The sequence below is a fragment of the Larimichthys crocea genome, chromosome XXI (assembly GCF_000972845.2).
Source record: "Larimichthys crocea isolate SSNF chromosome XXI, L_crocea_2.0, whole genome shotgun sequence".
NCBI classification, from domain to species: Eukaryota; Metazoa; Chordata; class Actinopteri; family Sciaenidae; genus Larimichthys; species Larimichthys crocea.
The window spans coordinates 10,582,841-10,602,762 of record NC_040031.1 but is presented as its reverse complement, the minus strand read 5'-3'; the positions used below and the strand labels follow the sequence as shown (position 1 = coordinate 10,602,762).

General features: G+C 42.4%; 1 protein-coding gene across 1 annotated transcript in view; it reads right to left on the bottom strand.

Annotated features, from left to right (window-relative positions):
- Positions 1-5,185: 5,185 nt before the first annotated feature.
- zfpm1 (zinc finger protein, FOG family member 1) overlaps positions 5,186-19,922 on the bottom strand; it is a 102,854-nt gene continuing 88,117 nt past the window's right edge. Inside the window, exons 5-9 of the mRNA XM_027272635.1 lie at positions 13,374-13,476; positions 12,043-12,291; positions 11,028-11,261; positions 10,690-10,932; positions 5,186-10,616 (exon numbers count right to left, since the gene is read on the bottom strand). Of these exons, the coding sequence (XP_027128436.1) occupies positions 7,969-10,616; positions 10,690-10,932; positions 11,028-11,261; positions 12,043-12,291; positions 13,374-13,476 (3,477 nt within the window). The 3' untranslated portion in view covers positions 5,186-7,968. The remainder of the gene's footprint in view (positions 10,617-10,689; positions 10,933-11,027; positions 11,262-12,042; positions 12,292-13,373; positions 13,477-19,922) is intronic.

Below are 19,922 nucleotides of genomic sequence, written 5' to 3'. Positions count from 1 at the left end.
GACAAGGCAGACTACAAAATAAAACAGGTAACACAGAAACAAACTCAAAACTGTAACAGCCTCTTAACGCAAAAATCACCAACTGAATGTCAAGTTACCGTTAATAACAATAATGCTGAAAGTTAGAATTATCAAGGTACAACTTACTTTAACAGTAGCTTACATATAAGTGTCAGAAACAAGCATTTGAACTGAGACATATTACACAGGTTTGTATGCAGATCTATGCAAACTTTCTTTGTTATTGAAAATCCATCCAAGTTTTTGTTTAAATGTTTAATTTTATTTATTTTATGTTGTAGGAAAATGGTTGTCAGTGGATTTGTAGTATTTTGTTGGCATCTTGATTGACAGTATAGCTGCTAACTCACTTGCCCTCACACTAGTTTTGTGATACATTTTCTGGGTTTAATTTTATTCAAAGGATAATCAGCCCTGAGGCTTATAGAAAAAAGGACGATTTCACTGTGAACCTGAATCAACTATGAATCTGGCTCTCTAATCAAGTCTGGAAATGTCTCTGTCTGCACAGCAGTTCTCTGATAGAAACTTATTAAAATGCATTTCTCATTCATAGGCCATATCCGACAGTGATAGAGGTCCTCCATTCTGCACACTTCCACTGAAGATGAATTAATCAGGAAACAATCATGACAACTATCTACTATCTGCCATTTTCTTCCTGAACATTAGGCAGGGCATATCCTAAACCTGTCCACACACTGCATCCCTAATCAGCCTCATTAAGTGTACTGCAGGAGAGGAGAGAAAAAGCAGAGAAAGAGAGATGTGAAGATAAAGGAAATGCTTTTAATTAAGGCCTGCATGGTCGAACAGTGGAGAGGCGTTCCATAAATTCCATCTGCATTCATCAGGCTTCAAACGAAGATGGATGTATGTTACTGTACGCTGCTTTTCCATTCCATGAGTACCAGCCAATTGTTTTACAGCTCTTACTGTGCAGCCCAGCTTATTGCCCAGCTCAGGTTCTGGCACGACACCTGCTCCGCTCCCCATCAGCCTAAGAACCTAGAAGTGTGGAACTGTACACAGCTGACTACAGTCTGCTTGTTAATATAGGGAGCAACACCAATTACACAACAAATCAAAAGCCCACCCATATTCAACAACAACCTGCATGAGGACGATAAGATACACAAACATAAATAGACCTTACTGCTGAGTTTTATTTTTATTTTTTTAATTAACACCAAACGTACTCGGATTCAGAAACTTTTCAGAGAAGATGAAAAGAAAAAACTTTTCCCTCGCTGTGCAAGGACAGACAAGACAAAGCAAATGAAATTTCTTCAGACTCTTATAGACAGATAATATTGCAGCGCTTACATTGCTATAGAATAAATGAGCCTGCTTAACCAGCCTTCTCAAACAATTAAGGCGCCTGGAATAGAACGTAACCACTTTGTCTGATTTACCTAATAAGACCCTTCGTACAATACCACCACTTTTTCCCGATAGACCACCGTTATAAAAGAAAAGTCTGTTGAACAAAACTTGAACTGCAAACAAGGTCAGTTAAAACTCTTTATATTATTATTTCTTTATCCACTGGGGTTTAGGAACAATAGTCTGTCATTATTTGAAGACATGACGGTCAGTCAATCCGGAAACATTCAAGAACTTTGAATGTCATTAAGTGCAAAAACCACTGATATATTTATGTTTAAAGTACTTATCTTAATCTTCGAAAACCTGAAACGTGTACCTACTTTTCACTACGTCTACTGCTATTATTAAACGTTGTTGTTTGGGTCAATGTTCTACACCATAACACCACCTGCTCCATGCTTCAAAATGGGAACCACACATGTAGAAACCATCCATTCACCTCTGCGTCGTACAAACACAGCGGTTGGAGCCAGAAATCTCAAATTTGGGCTCATCACAACAAATGATCAGATTTCCTCTGATCTAAAGTCCATTCCTTGTGTTTCTTGGTCCAAGCATTTCTCTTCATCTTCTTTTTCTTGTTAGTCTCCATCAGTAGTAGTAGTAGTAGTAATGTGTCTGCCACTTGAACTCTGTGAAGCATTTGTGCCGGCTCTAATCTGAGGAAATTGGTGATTTCTGAGCCTGGTTACTGTAATGAACTGTAATGATCTTGGTCTTCCTTTTCTGGGGCGGTCCTCATGAGATCCAGTTTCATAATAATGTTTAATGGTTTTTGCATTTGATGACATTCAAAGTTCTTGAATGTTTCTGGACTGACTGACCTCCATCTCCTAAAATAATGACGGACTATTGTTCCTCTTTACTTAGTTGAGCGGTTCTTGCCATAATATGGATTACTACTACTAGTGCTGTACGCCAAGGCTACTGCTACAGATGGTCCTAAATGCAAGGCAAGGAATTCCAGGGCACGACTATTAATTAAAAACCAGTGAGTGAGTGAGTACCTCATCTGCAAACTGTTAGTAACAAAGCAATAGTGACAGGGTCTCTCTTTCTGGAGTAGGAAAGTTTTAGGTGCGGGATCAGGTGTGGTGACATCAGCTCAGCCTCACTCAACCCAGTGCCGATGCACCACACCAAACACATGCCTCTGCATGTATTGTCTGCTGTCTTTCAATTACCTATAGTAAAAAATAATAACTTTATTTAGTGTATTGTTTCAGTTTTGGAGCCACACTGTAACATAAAAGTAATGTTATGCAACATGAGGTTGGTAAAATATTAAAACCATTGCTCAAAGAAAACAGCTGTATGCTGTGCAATAAGACAAGTATGCCACACTCGCTGTACAATCGCACCTACAATTATGATGAAGATAAATCTATTTCATATAAACTAACAGGCAATTTCAAACAATATCGAAATGTTATTACACTAGACTACTGGGCTACTGTAGAAACATGATGGGTCAACATGGCAGGATCCATAGAAGAGGTGAGTGCCTCATCTGTAGATATGAAAAACATAATAATGAGTTTAATTCTCATGTGATTAAACACTAATGAAAACACAGTTATGCATGTTATATTACATTTCTGCCACTTTCTGTAAACAGAGCCCCTAAAATCTTACACGCTGTAAGACAACAGTTAGTGCCCACCTCCAGTGAAGAGCGCTGCACATCTATTCCTCAAACCGAGTTATATGTCAGAGGGTTGTGTCGCTGTCAGTCTGAATGGGATACTACCCTATCAGCAGAGCACAGAGCAAAAACACAATGCACAGCAGACTATAGGAGAGCTAAGACTGCCTTTCATTCATTCATTTGCATGAAAAACGCTAAGCTTTAATCACACTCTGATGACACGACTGGAGTTCTGGTCTCAGCTGCCTGCAGAGAAAAACAGGTCCCTGCTGGATTCTAGCTGCTGCTTCGAAACACATCTGGTTATTAACTCATTATGTAACGGCTTTCTCTCATAATAAGACAAGATGGATTGTTGAAACCAATAACTTCAGTCATCAGCATCACTCATTTCATACATTAAAAAGACAGACTGCTCTCACTGACTATTACAAAGCATTGTATTATCTATCTACACTTTATTCTTGTGGAATTACGACCATCTTTCTCAAACCAGTGAGCACACAGGTTTATAAGTTCACATACGTTACTTACTGCTCAGAATAACTGCATATTATGCAGTATGTTTTAAGAAATGTTACAAACAGTTTTCAGGATTTAACTTTTTGAAGAATGGACCATTATTATGATTCCTAAAGGCCACAGATCCCTAAAAAAAAAAGGTTTGACTTCAGCTTTTTAAGTTTCTTTGTCCGGACTAATTTGGTGGATGACTTGAACTTTTTCCATGAACCCGCCTCAGGGTTAAAAGCCAGACGATCATTAAGAGCCGCTCCACTCAGGAGACATGTAGGTGTTACATCTAGGAGCTTTGATCGCTCGCTTCACTGATACTGCAGAAACCGGCGTTTACTTCTCAGCACAGTGTTGAATAAATCATTTCGTGATGTACAAAGCAATTATGCAGACAGATGAAGACAAGGATAAGTACTCTCACTCTAAACCCCTCGTCCTTATGTGAGTTTGGATGTGAAGTTAGATAAGGTTAATCAAAATAGACTCTAATGTTCTATTTGATTTTTTAAAAAAGTTAAGGATAATAAGAGTTTGGATCTCATCAAAGAGATGTGGACAAAGAGTGGCAGTCTTGGCTTTCAAAGTTCACTCAACAGACACAATTACCCTAATGCAAATGATTTGTCCTCTCCGTTTGAAGTGATAGAAAATTGTGCAAATGAATGAGAGCACCTACTACAACACCACCGACTTTGGTGAAACTGGATCGGGCTGTCCAAACTGTGAGCTTTGAGCCCCAATGAAGTGTTAGTAGAGGAGGTTTTAAGCCGGGATGTGGAGGAATACTGATGGGGAACAGAGTCGGTGTCGTGCCAGAACAGGAGCTGGGCAAACGGGCAATGTAACCAGGCTCAGCAGCCTCTGTGAACATAATGATAAGAGGTGAAAAGACCAAAGAGGACATTGATGAAAGAAGCCAAGAGAAGAAGAGGAGGAAGTGACAGAGCAAAGAAGCTGCTGTGAAACCTGGCACTGACGTTTAGTTGTGAAAGCTTGGTGAAATAAAAGTCTGAAAGACAGACACCAAGCTGCTATGTGTTTTGTTGTTGTCACGACAACAGTGGCATTGCACTCTGCAAATTGGGAGATATTTCTTAATTTTCTCAGGAATGATCTGGTTTGTCTGGGGTCATTATGACAGCTCATGTACCAAAATAATTACTTGAAGTGTTTCATTGATGCTGACATTGACACTTGTAACACATTGATTGTGAGTTAATACAACAGGGAGACATTGATTCACGACCCAGAGCTGAAGGTTTAAACATAGGGTAAAGATTGAGAAGAAAATATGCAAAAATGATTTAATAATCGACATGGAAGCTAAAGGTTCTAGTGTTTTTGTTGGCCTTGGAGTTCTGTGCGAATAAAGTTTTTATATTACACATGCAGGTTATTTTGAAAGGAAACTGATGATTCATTCAGGCATTCTTTATGAGCCAGTATCAAACAAAAACAGCGTACTTGAAACTTTCTTATGAAAGGAAATGATTTATGAGTGACTACGCATAAGCAACTCCTGAACGTCAAGGACTCCCCCTCAGGTTCACGATGAGAGATGTGCATAGGCGTATGCAGCCACTAGAAAGAAGTACAGTCACACTTTTCATCAGTGTCTCTCAGAACTTTTTTTTATTTCCCATGCATAGTTTGGACAAGAGTGTAGTGGAACTGAAATGAAGTTTTAAAAAAAAAAGGAAATAAAAGTTTTGACATTCATTGTGATTTTCTCCGTTAAGGACTGGACATTAGAGGAATCATAAACATGTTTGCAACTAAGAAAAAAAAAAGTTTTCTGCGAGGGTTAAAAATCTTTCAGAAAGTCCTTCAAGGTAGAATGATGACACATTTTGGACGGGGGGTAAAAGTTCTGTATAACATAAATACATTACAAAAAAAGTCCCTAAAACTAAAACATTCAGCACATTTTTTATACAACACAGTGCAATTAAATGGGGGGGTAAGTTTAAAGGATGATTCTCCAGAACTTAGTTCCTCAATTTGTGACAGGGTTGACTCTGTGACTTCATCTCCTCTCTTTTATTTTTAAGAACTGAGACAGAGAGAGAGAGATAGACCAGCACAATTGTAAACACTTACAGTAGTAGTAAGATGTGTCTGGTACAGTGCTGCTCCAAACCACAGCAAAACAAAAGAAAATCAACCAGAAATGTTCAATTATATTCAAAAATATCCTTCACTTTTAACATTTGCTTTCCAGTTCTGGTAGCAGGCAGATGGGGTAGACATTAACAGGTTTGTTTGTGGGTCTTTTAATGCTACTACTGAATAAACAGAGGTGCAGATCTGTCATGTGTCGGTAGGTTTACAGTTAGACCGATATTAGAATTTGATCAAAAATGTCTAATAGCAGGCTGGTCCATGTGTTCCTCTGCTGGGAGGCCTGGCCTCAGCTCTCCCAGAGTGAAACCCTGAGGAAAATCTTGATTATTTAGAATTTAGAGGAGAAAAAAAAATGAAAAAGGACCAAATTTGTAACAAATTCAACTGGTTGCAATATTATATATTGATATCTTAAATTCTAAATGATCCCCGGGCTTTTAAAAACAGCTTAAGATGAGCCCTACATTGGTAAGTTTGCATCAATATTGGAGAAAGAAAAAAAAAAAAAGTATTTCACAGTTCTGACGAACACTGTATTGCAACTGCAACCGCAGCATGGGAACCTGTGGTGTAAACTGTATGTGTGCATGATGAGGGAGAGCAACAGCCTCTCTCTCACACACACACACACACATGGTGGGCCACAATAAGTGGTTATTACATATATGCTTACTCTACGGTGTGAGGTGTTATACTAAGATGTGACTATTCCCTGCTATACCTTCATTGCCGGACAGAAACACAGTCATTAAAAACAGAAAAATAACATCTTCTTAGATGTGTGTTAGACACCAAAGCATGTGTTTTGTGTATCCCTCGGTGTAAGTCTGAAATGCAACAAACACTGCAAAGCTGTGCGTCCTTAAAAAAGGTCCTGCTTTGCGTGCGTGGTGGGGAGGCAGAAGATTTTGGATACCTCAAAATTTGGGAGGCTCGTTTTAACCAAAGCATGAACAACATCAGAGCCGCTCTTTTCAACTTTCTGATGTGAAAAACTGTGAGTGAGGAAGCTGTTCTGATCTAATCATGTCGTTAATCAGCAAAGTACAAGAGGGGATAAAAAATAAACACAGCGCTGTTTTTTCTTTTTTCTTTTTTTCAGACCTCACCATCAATTAAAGACTACATGAACAGAACGACAAATGCTAACGTGATAATAAAGTTCAGTGTGATCCCAGTGATTACTGTGAGAAGATATTACATATCTACACTTAGAAAATACACTTCAACACACCCAGATCCAAATAGTTCCTTCCAACAGTATGAAAAATATACAAATAAAAAATACAAATACTCTCAGACACCAGGTAGGTAGTTTTCTGTTGACATGAAATCAGTGAGGACTAAAAGATAGAAGATAAATATTTCACATTTTTTTCTCTCCCTTGCATTTTTAAAAGAGAAAATAAAAAAATTGTGTGTATGAAAGAAAAGAGGAAAAAAAAACTGTCCATTTTTGAAATATCCTTCAGTAATTAGTAACATTGTGATACCGCATATTTCTTTTTCAGCTAAAAACGCTTTCGCTTCTCTAGTAAGCAAAAAAGAGCCAGTGTTGAAACCAAAAGCATTATAGAATTCTTTTTTTCAGACATCATACACTATGCACAGATAATAAAAACATTAACAATGATCAAGTCTTTTCCACACAACATAAATGATTCCTCCGTGTTTTGTTTTTTTTTAGGTCTGGAACATTAAGAGCTCAGGAAAAGACCGACGATTCATCATAACCAGCATCGTCATTACTGAATCATCATCAGTCAGAAATGCCTCCAATAGTCAGAATCCAATTACTGCCATTATGAACTCAGTTCAACACAGAGACAAAAAAAAAGAGGTTGTTGACATAGATCTTTTTAACGTCCCGCAATGCAACATACTGTGAGTCCGGGGAGTGGTGGATGTTTAACTGGGGGAATACTAAGACAGAGAGTGATCTAGGGGACGAGGGCACAGCCGTGTGTGCAGGTAGCATCCGTCTCAGCTCTTAGTGTACTACAAACTTTGACCCATAGGAGGAGGAATATCAGTTAATATATGTTAGTAACACCACCTGCAAATTCTGCTCTGGAGCAGTTGGCATCGAGGCCCGGCCAGGTGAGTAACAGTCATTCATTGTCATTCATGGTCATGCCAGTTGGGTGCCCATGTGGGAGGACTGGCAGAGGAGTAGGGACATCTGAGCTTCTTGGAACTTAGGGAAGGAAAGCCTCCACTCAGAGAGATAAAGGAAGGGGAAGATGGAGAGGACAAAAGAATCACTTGGCTCACTTGACGTGTTCGGCACTGTGGGAAGAGCAGTAGTATTTCTTATGAGCTATGAACGTGGAGAGGCTGCTGAACTTGATGTTGCACAGCCGACAGAAGCGGGAGTTACCGTTCTGAACAGGGGAGTTCACTGTGGTTTTAGTGCCGGGGATTGGGGCGGGCTGGGGTGTGACGACAGGATGGGTGGCCACAGTTGGCGTGGCCTTGTTTGGAAGGTGGGATGACCCCACAGTCTCCCTCAGGATCTCAGGCACAGGTGACAAAGTCAGAGAGGGAGCCCTTTGGGGAGACACTGGTAGAGGTGAGCTGGCTGAAGGTGATCCATCCCCAGCTGAAGGGCTGCCGTTTACCAGTGGGGAGGCAGGGGAAGTTGTACCGCTCCTTGCCTGCCCATTGATGCCGTCTCTGTGCACTCGGGAGACCTGGTGGGGCTGGCTAGCTGGGGTGGCGGAGGTGGTAGCAGTAGCTCCATCCCTGGGACTAAGGCTGGGGCTGCGACTGACTGCACTGCCTGGCTGGGGCAGGGACTCCTGGGGTGGCTGAATGGTTACAACCAGGCCGTGGGTAGTCTTGAAGTGCTCCATCAGATCACACGTGATGAGCCTGTTCGGGCAGTATGGGCAGATCACTTGTGGAGAACTGGCGCTTACACCTTTGGCTCCAGCTCCAGGGGTGGCTGCAAGTGTGGTGGTCGTATGGGGTGGAGATGTGGTGTTGGGGGCAGGTAAGGCAGAGGGATGAGGACTGGATGACGTGCCTTGAGCCTGGGCAACCCACTCAGCAGGGAGAGCTTTAGCCTCCACAGGATGCAGAAGGTCTGGACGCTCCTGCTGAGGCCTGCTTTTGGGAGAGGTAGAGGCCGATCTCTTGAGCCTGTGAAGCTGCTCCAAGGTGTGGGGCTGAAGGGTGGTGGCGGGGCAATAGTATGTTTTATGAGCCAGGTAGTTCTCAATGCTGTTGAAGCTGATACTGCAGGCAGTGCACTTGTGGTAGTCACTAAGAGGCAGGGCAGGGAGAATACTGCTACTGCTGTTTCGTGGGCCCTCTCTCAGACGGGGTCTCTTGCTGAGGTCAATCGGGCCATCTCCTTCGGGACTAGAACTACCTGCACCGCCGGGAGAAACTTCTTGCTTCACTGCCAAGCCCAGAACAGAGGGAGATGGGGCAGCGGCGGCGGCGGCAGCAGCAGCGTTGGCTAAGGCTTCAGTTCTGGCCATGTGAATCTCGTACATCTTCTTTCTCTTGCGTGTGCGGATGGGCTGAGGAAGGAAGGCTGCTGTGGTGGTTGCCTTGGTCATGTGTGTGGACCGGTGGTTGGATGGGTCATGGCGGGATGCACAGTAGAAGCGTTTGTGAACAGTATAATTGTCATGACGGCTGAAGCGGATGTTGCAGGCTTCGCAAAAGGTCCGATTGGGATCGTCTTCTAAGTCCTCTGCAGAACCACTAGCGGGACTCTGGCTACCTTCGCTTGCTCTTCCTCCTCCAGCTCCTCCTCCAGCACTTCCACCTCCGCCTTCCCCTTCAGAAGAGGATGATATTCCTTCTCTCCCCACAGTGGCTTCGGTCTTCACCTCCACCACCTTCTTAGATTCTGCTGCTCCACTCCCTGCAGCCGGGTCAGAGTCAGTGGGAGAGGCAGAAGCTGCTCTACTTGCTGCTCCACCCTGAGGAGATGCAGTTGCGCCATGTGTCCCACTGGAAGGCACCGTGGCTGGGGCTGCATCCCTCGTTGATCCGGGGCCTGAAGCTGATGTTGCACCTTCACCGTGGTGCCTACTGGAGCAGTACAGCCTCTTATGTGCATAGTAGTTGTTAATGTTGTTGAAGGTGATATCACACTCAAAGCAGGTGGCTCCTTTGTGGGGTGGAGTGGCTGTGGCCGTAGGTGCAGTCGGTCCAGAGGGGAAGAAGGCCGCTGGGTTGTTCTGAGGAACCGTCTGGCCCTGTTTCAGACGGCTGTGGACCATCTCTGACATTTTAGCCAGTATCTCTGAGGCCTGAGGCAAAATGGCTGCCTCAGGGTTAAACATGTACTGAGGCAAGAACAGCGCTCCCCCTGGAAGAACCGACCCTGTACCTCCCACATGGGCAGGGCTAGAACCAGGGGTGGGACTAGTTGGTTCTGCCTTCACAGTCGTGGTGGCCGGACTCTTCGGAGAGTTTGATATCTGACAGGAGGAGGCGGCAGTTTGGCCTTCCTTTGTCTTCCTTTTTGCTTCTTGATCCCCCTCGTCTTCGCCAGCCTCCTCTTCCTCTTCCTCCTCCTCATCCTCCTCGTCCTCCTCTCCATCCTCCTTAATCACCATTTGCTGCACTTCCGTCTCAGTGTCCGAATGTGGCTCCTCTTTGATCTTTAGGTCAATGGTTGGGGTGTCACTAGGACTATAGTCTCGAGGCGTGGCAGAACCACCGTTTGCACCCGGGCTGGATGACTCTGGCTTAGGGACACAAGCTAGGGGCTCCCTCTCCTGGGGCTGGTCAACTGATGATGGAGTACTTTGGCGAGGGGTGGGGCTCCTTTCAGCTGGGTCCCTGACCTCAAGGTGGGTACTTCGTACATGCTGCTGAAGCTGGGCGGGGGAGTCACAGTTGTGGCCACACACTTGACACTTCAGCACCACACCAGAGTCTCCTGGACTGAGACCTGATGAAAAGAGTCAAAGTTAGTGAACTATAACACTGAATGGATCTGTTGTGCCAATGATGGTATGCCTTACCAGTGGAAAGGGAGAGCTTGGGAAGGCCTGGCCCCGGGGAGTAGACCTCACTGCGAGATCCAGGCTGGCAAACCATGTGGCTGGTGACCAGATGGCTGTAGAGGATGTCTCGTGTGGTGGAGACAAAGCCACAGCCATGACACACTCCGTTCAGGGTGTCCGTGTGGACCTTAAGGTGGCGCTCACAGTTTGCTTTCGTGGTGAAGGCTGACAGACAAATGAGACAGACGAACGGACGTTCACCTGCGTGAAGACGGAGAAGGACAATAAGGACAAACCGTGGCGGCTGCTGAAGGCACACACACTGAAGTTAGGGCTCAGTGTAGTTTACCACTTACCACTGTGTGTGCGCATGTGGATCTCCAGTGAGCTGGCACTGGGGCAGCTCTTGTTGCACTGTGGGAAGGGGCAGACGCGTTCGTTGGGGTAGGACTCCTTGGGTTTGTCTTGTGGCGGGGACGAGGCTGTGGCCGGCTGCTTCTGACGGCTGGCGCAGTAATACATGAGGTGTGCCTGCAGGTTCCTCTCACTGCGATACCAGATCCCACAGTCCTTGCATGGAAAAATGTCCTCTGATGGCCAGGACACAAATTAAGAGTTAGCTGAACGAGCAACTTGATAAGAGAAAGCACCTGTTCGTTAAGTAATGAGTGTTTAACTTCAAGAAGAAGCACTACAGCTACAGCTCTAATAGATAGTGCAAGCCCTCATGCTTACCACACACACACACAAACACACACCATTGCTATGAGTATCCAAGGCAACAGGGCACAGGTTAAGATTACCATACATCTTATCATCTGGGTTATTTTTAACAACATCCAATTATTTGCTGCAGTTTTACCAGATCTGGGAATGTGTATTCATCTAGGATAATCACCAGTGTTTATGTGTGTGTGTGTGTTTGTGTGTGTGTGTGTGTGTGTGTGTGTGTGTGTGTGTGTGTGTGTGTGTGTGTGTGTGTGTGTGTATCAGCCACAGACATCAGCACAGCGGCACATGGCCAAAAGGAAACTTTAAGGTGAAGCAGTGACAGGAGGGAAAATACTCAGCAGCTGAGGAATCTTAAGGAGCTGCAGTGTCATCTTGTGGCCACAGAGAACATTACAGCTTCAAGACATGGTAAATTACAATAGAACTATCTTAATATCAAAATATAAAGGCTGCATGAAAGATTAAAAGCCGATTCTGCATTGGATGTAATGAAGAACATACATTTTTCTACATTTTGAATACATATTCTTAAGAAATTATATTACATTTCGATCATATTACTATATAATGGGTGTTTCTCATGCCTTTGATAACATGAAAACTTTATTTAAGTATATACATGATTGTCTCATCACTCACTATTGACAACAGCAGTAGCCAAGATGGCGGCCATGCCGGCTTGTTGTGGGAGGAGCTGGATTTCTGAGTGTAGCGCCGCCGGGTACAGCGGCTCCTCCTTCACGGCAGGTTGTTTCTGGGTGACGAGGCTGAGTGGAGGGGAGAGCTGGCCCAACGGGGACGAGGAAGAACCAGGAGGGGGCGACAGGTGAGCCAAGAGCCTTTCACCGGCCGGAAGCTCTGCGGTCACCTTACAGAACAACTCCTCACCTGAAAACACAAAGACTCAAAGGATCAGGATTGGAAAGTGACAAAGGAAACTTTTTTATGTCTATGACTGCCAAGACCCCAAAAATATTTTGACTTGTCAATGTGAGAAACACAAAGGTGGAACCAATCTCAGAACCTGTTGTCTAATCTCTGATGAACATTTTGCCTCTGGAGGCAACAGCCAATGTTTCAGGGCTTTCTGATATCTGGCAAACAGATAAAAAAATATCCAGGCCAAGACTTTTCTCTTTTTCTGCCGATTAGTAACTTAATACACAAGAATGACAAGAGAGAGACATGCTGGCTAGTTTCTATAAACAGATATCTGCGTATGAATGCAGATACAGTTTTGTCAGACGTCAGCTGATGGGTTCTGATAGCCTGCTCTAACGTGATTGGTCAATACTACTACGGAGACCAGAAGGCCTCTGATATCAAAATCTTGGTCTCTTTCCTACAGATTCTGCATTGATACTAAAATAATGAATGATGGCTCCATTGAATTTAAGTGTCCACAGCGGTAAAACAGTGGAAGTGGCACACCTGAATGGAGTGAAGCGATCATTACACCTGTGCTATTCTTACGAAGATGATTACTGGTTAGTAATAAGGAGAGTTTTAGCAGGAAAACTGGTAACACTTTACTTTAACCTCTCCCAATTCAGTAGTATATAAACATATAATGAATAATCTTTACCCTAAGCTGCAGTAATAGGCAGATACATGGACATTTCTAAAGTTAATTAAGTACAGTACTTGTCAATAATTCTGACTTATTAATAAAGACACCCTGTGTTTTAATATGTTTTCATTCATTATCTATTCATATATACGCCTCCACTCATGGGTGCCCTCTGGAGCAGGTATATTTCTTGACAAATACATTATTATATATGCAAATATAAATAAGGGGTTAAAGTTAATTGTTGACTTAGTGTTAGTGTGGTGGAGCTGTCCAAAGGCTCTCAGTGGCAGATGAGGAATGGTGACACATATGTTCAGTATGACCGGTTCACAGGAACACACTGAGCCATATCAAGGTGGACACGATGCTTCATGCGTCCTCTGTTAGAAGAACTCACCTCGGCTGTAGATGGTGCAGTTGGCGGCTGAGGCGTCAGAGGTCAGAGGGAGCAGACTGATCCAACAGTCTGGCTCTTCACACACCAGAGTCAACCTCGAGTTCTGCACACAGAAAAGGGGAAATGAGGATTAGACACAAACTTTTCATCGCTGCTGAATTATACGGGATATATTGTATCCTCATACAACAGTGACGTTTGTCTCCAGAGGTCTACTGTGCAATTTAATAATAAAAAACGGCCTCATTTTACAAGATATGTAATTGTATTTTGATGATTAGTGCTACAATCAAGTTTTTTTTTAGTTTAATTAATCTTTTACTCAATTAAGAGACCTTCTGAAATGAGATAGTTTGCTGCTGTTCTGTGTTATATCACTGTAAACTGTAAAATATCTTTGGGTTCTGCTGATAAGACAAAAACAATTCGAAGATGCAACCTTAAAAAACAAACAGAACTTGTTTTTTTTTTACTACATCTTGATATTAAATAATTCCCAGAAAAACCCACAAATAAACAAATAAACTATGAACAAATTATAGTGTACCATGCATTATATCTAAATCTTTTTTTATTACAGGGCATTCTCTTGGAAAATGGTCTAACCTGAGGATACATATAATACATGAGCTAACCATCCGACAGCTGTAACATTATTATTAAGTCAAGTCAAAGTCACAAAGGGCTGTACATGAAATAAAATAATAATGAATCATTAACAAAATATATAAAACTGTAGTGAGATAGTGAGCTTAAATACAGATGGAACATTTAAAAAATAATGTTTAAAATATATGTAGTAAAAACAACAATACACAGTTGGAAAAATGTAAAACATGGTGCATAAATGTAACACACATAAAACTGAACAGATAACTGTAGTTTGGTACTTAAGGCGGACTAATTGAGGTTAAAGGCTGACGTGGAGAGATGTGTTTCGAGTTTACTTTTGAATGAGTCAACTGAGCTGGCCTCTCGAGTTTGGATGGACGTCTCGTCCATGCATGACATGACAGGGCTCGTGTGAACACGGTGAATGAGTGACTAGAGGTCAGAGAGTAGGACGGTGCAGCTCTCAGTGTGTTGTGAGTCGATCAATGCCAAAGTGGCCAACGTGATGATCTGAGAACAGAGTGGATCAAACATGAAGCGTTTCAGCGTCAGCGACTGTAAGAATTGGACAGAACTTGGCAACATTTCGGAAAAGGAAATATGTAGTCTAAGTGTTATATCATTGAGATGTTGATATGTTTAACATTAAACCCTTTTTATCTCCTTAACGCTGATAAAATGGGCTCCCTTTATATCAACATTGTTTCAAAAGGAAACAAATCAAATAAGAGCGATGCTCTTAAAATACATTGTCACTTTCAAGTGTTCATTCTCTTCTTTCACTGGGCTGCTTTATAGTGTACGAACTATGAGATAATCAAATTAAAAAACTGGCATTAATTGCTGTCAATTGGGAATACACAGTCGCACGGTACTGTCCGCTGTGCGGCCAGTGGTAAACAAAGAACGCCAGCGAGCAGAGGATGATTACAAACCAAGAAGGAAATGAGGAAATGAGGGGGAGCATGGGCTGAACAAAGATGCATAGAAAACAAAAAAGAGGGAGAAGAAAAGAGGAGGAGAGGAATAAAAGAGGGAGAGAAGAGACCCCGGGAGAGAGTGAGAGGAGGAAAGGAAGAGAAAGAAGATCTGATGAGGTCGACGGGCTGCTATTCAATCGGCTGCCACAATAAGATCCACAGTGGATACACTGGACAATGAATGGCGAGTCAACATCCAGTGTCTGTATGTGTGGAGGTATGAGAGAGAGACACACACACACACACACACACACACACACACACACACACACCTGTGTATCCTGAGTACAATCTTGTCTTTGTTCATATGAGGCACCAGGAGCATTCCCTCCGACAATCACTCCCAGGACACGGGCTTATCCCATGTCTCTGTGACGCACACACCTACACACAGACACACACACACCTACACACACACACCTACACACAGATACACTTTTCTTCAGTAACACACAGTCACTGGTTGCTCCACAGCATTTCTTTTTTATGTTTAAACCGCGCTCAGCAAACACGATCAGCTCATCCAATAACATCTTCATTAACACAGTTTCTCAGGTGTTCTGCTTTACATGAACTCGTTCTGTATTTAAATTCAGGCGGCGTGCAGCAGAAAACTCCACTTCATTATTTTTAACAGACGGCGCTGTAAAATGCCAACAGGGGCTGGAAGGTAAAGGTTCCACCCACCTGTCCTGCTGATAAAAACACTAGTGAGAGATGTTTCATCGGCGTTGGCTGTGAAGAGGACAGCATCTATCAAAGTGATACTACACTGTATGTTTGTGCTTGTGTTGTCCTAACTTCTAAAGATAAAAGTGAAATAGGACGAGCTTATTTGCTTCTTGTAGAAATGATAAGATACGGCTCAGCCAACTTTTTTTTAATGCATTATGTATGTTATGTCCATGAAATGGCTGAATATCTTTTTCCACAAACTCGCTGTGTGTGGGCTGCAGACTCTGTCTTTGGTGCAGTGTTGGGTACTGTCCACCAGGAGGCAGCATTCCCTCAGCACTGGAGCTGAGAGCATTCACACTGGACTGACGGAGCAGTTTCTGCCGGTGAGGGTCAAAGTTGACATGATGGTGTATCCTGCTTGTTTTTTGTTTTTTTCCTGATTTTCTTAAATGTGCATTTTCTAAAAGGCAGAGTTTCTGCACTTCAACTGAGCTGACATCTAAAACAAATGATATTCCCTGCCTGGAAACAAAAATCTAAAATGAAATATTCCAGAAATGACACAACTTATCGGGAGCCTATCAAAAAATCTTTAAAAATCCAAATTCCCAGCGATTCCCACTGACAAACACAGCGTCACAGACACACAACATCACAGTGAAAATGAGCCTCCAAGTGAGTGATAAAGGGATCTGTCGGGCAAACTGAGCAGTGGACGGGATGAGTATGGTGGAAAGCCAGCGAGAGGCCACAACAGGAAGTGTGTTTCATTCAAACTGGCACATTTTATGCATTTGGCCCAACGATTACCAAACCTGACGAGGATTCTCATTGCACATGTATCTGACCATCTGTAATAAATGGCCAAAAACCTGGTTCCCCTCCCAGTCAATTCTTATGCCCTTCATTAGAGAACGACAATGCACACAGAGAATACATACAATCTCCTACATTCATTTAATTAATGGAAAATGTTTTGACTTTTAAAAAAAAATAAAAAATCTGCATCTCCATCAGATGCAGGAGTGGAAGCATGCGCAGCGGCTTGTGACTGGAGTAGTTCATGAGAACTGATTGTTTGCGATCACTTGGTGGAGTGAAGAAGTCCAAAATCAAATCAATTTGCATGATTGGATTATATATATTTTTCTTTTATAATAAATGCATATATAAATCTAAACGCAACTGTGTGGTTTGAAAAAAATAAAAGCATGTATGTGAAGTAAATGGGGTGAAACGGAGTGTTTTAACTCTTCAGGAGTCAAATACACAAAATTAAATAAATATAATAAACAAATAAAGTTAAATGAAACAACTGAAGATGGCTCAAAACGCCAACGACAGACAGTCAGTGTGTTTGGTTTGTCCATTCTGGGCTACTGTAGAAACATGTGGAAGATGACCTGCTCCCTCTTGTAGATATAAAGGCTCATTCTGAGGTAAGAAAAAAGGCAACGATACTTATTTTCAGGTGATTGTATCCTGATGGAAACGTACTGATCAACATTATGTTCTATTTCTGACACAAATCCCCCTAAATCTAACAGACTGGACCAAAAAAAGTGATCATAGCTCATAGAAAAGGTGTGACGGGGTGTTATGAGTATACATAAAGGTTAGGAATGAGTGAGCTACAGGATGGTGATTAAGATCGGTTTATAGTGTTTTAGATATTTTGCTAAATGAAGAAAGAAAACACACAAATTTACGCCAAAAAAACATCAGTGCTGCAGATCCATGAAAACAGACTGCATTGATCCGTATGTTACACTAATCTGCATCCTGCCACTCCACAAGGCGCCCCCGTTTACCTGGGGTGACAGCCTTTACTTCTGCCTTTACAGTCTAATTAGACAGACAGCTCGGGTTAAATCCCGAAATACCTGAAGAAGATGGACGTTGTCTAGGCGGGGGGACGGCCTGGGAAGACAGTGAGAAGAGAGATGGGAAGGACGAGAAGGAAGGAAGCCTCTCAGTCTGTTGTACGTTGAAGATTGAGGCAGAGCGTATTGGATTTCATGGGGAACTAGCGCTGATGTGGAGATACGGCTGCTTTTGTTTTAATTTGTAACCCAATGCTGGAGCCGTCTGAGCTGTAAGTACTGCTAATTTGTTTCAGACTAATTCATCACGGCCACAGCTTTGGAATTCACCATGATAGGGCAATGGGGATAGCTCAGTAGTGCGCCAGCGGAAAACACACACACACGTACACACACACACACACACACACACATACACACACATATATATATATACAAAGCAAAAGAAAATGAGAAACACACACACACACACACACGCACACACAAACACACAGCCTCCTTCAAAGATCTAAAATATTAAGTAATTACTTATGACTCATTGTGAGTGCGATACTCTCCCATCTTTTCTTATTCGAGAATTAATAACACTTTTATTAAAAGTCAATGTTGTCCACTTCTCCCCGATGGAGTTTCCTCTCTGACCACAGCTACATCAACATGTTTTTATCACCAATGGTAAAGTCAGATTTTCGCCGTCCTCTAGGACAAAAGAAACATAATACACACATATCTGGTGGAGTTATTGACCCGTAGTCATGTCATAGATGTCGTAAAACGTCACATGTAATTTCCCTTTATTTCCGTATCTGATGTCTGAGCAGAGAAATCATTCCATTTTATTTTTTTTTAGCTACTTCCATCCTGAAAATAACACATTTCGAGGGGCAAAAGCTCAGAAATGTAAGATTGCAAGAGATTTCCTAAGATCTAATTTCACTCCAGAAATCTTTCTAATCCCGCGTCGCTGCTCTCGTAAACATACAGTGTCAAGTAGAGATCCTCGGGCCAAATGTGGCTCAGGAACGGATGTGAAGACGGAGAGCCTGAAGGAAAATGTTTTTATTCGAGGGGAGGGGGGCCCGGATTTGGGATTCAGAAAACACAGCAGGAGCTACAGTATCATGCAAATACATGCACCTATATGAACACGGGCTGTGTGTATGAACACGGCTGGATTTAAAGGAAGTACTGATCAGTTGTTGCTGCTGGTTTTATTTTGAGAAGTCGAGAATTTAACTTAACTGAATCGCAACATAATCAAACACCGGCCTACAAGAACAGATGTATTATTAATGTCAACCTGCAACAAGGAAAACATGCTTCTTTACCCACTTTACAGCCACAAATACACAGAGGCACACGGCCAGATCGCACTTTGAGAGAGTGTGTGTGTGTGTGTGTGTGTAATTAACCAGGCCAGTAGAGAATGCAGATGCCAGAGATGTGGGGGTGAGTTAAGGAGAGCGGAGAGGCCACCGGATGGTATCAAAACCCTTTTCACTTCTCTTGGTCTGACGCCGATCTCATTGACTCAAATGGCCAGCAGTCACCTGAGGAACGTGTCTGGAGTCAACCTACACTGCTCCGAAAAGGTTTCAGAGAAGCCAAGCGGGGTATCCTATCAAAGGTAAGTAATGAAAAAATGCTACAAACATCAGAGCAAACTATAAACATTTAAAAAAAAAAAAATGTGTCCATTGGTGGGATTGTTCCGATCAGAAAACACCTACACAAAGTGCCATCCATCATTTTTAGGGTAATAAACCGTGACACTTATTTGGTATCAAAGGAAAAGTGTCCATAGCGAGTAATGCAATGTTTGGTCAGATTTTAGGCTTGTTATTATTTAATTAGATGTTTCAAACTTTGGAACTAGGACATGGTATATTTCATTGAGGTAAAGTTCTATCTAACATTGATGCAATATGCAGTTTGGTATATTTTTTGGCAATTCAAAAAAAGTGGCTATAATATTTTCTAACCCAGAAAGTTATAAAATGTACAGTTCTGACAGCAGTACTTTATTTTGTGCTAACAAGATCAAGTTTTTGCCAACCCCAAAGTCTTACAGAAAGGTGCATTAAGTCAAAAACAATGACTGTGAAGAAGGAGTCCTGTGTACTGAATACTTGTATGTATCTCTGAAACTCGCTTCAATAAATTTTTCAACAGACAAATGCTTCATGAAAATGGGTTTGAATCTAAAGAAGCGTCAAGCATAAAAAGTATTATTTAATCACAGATGCTCCCTGAGTGTGTATTGATGCAGGAACATGTTAATATTTTGATATCTTATGCATGCTACTCCAGAAAAAAGAGTCTAAGATGAACACTCTTGGGAGACTACAAGTGTCAGGATGGTTTGAAGTGAGCAGCGACAGTTTGGAGAGATAGAAAGAAGTGGGGAGGACCAGGAGAAGAAGAAGGGATGAGATGGTAATGTTTTGACTTTTGGC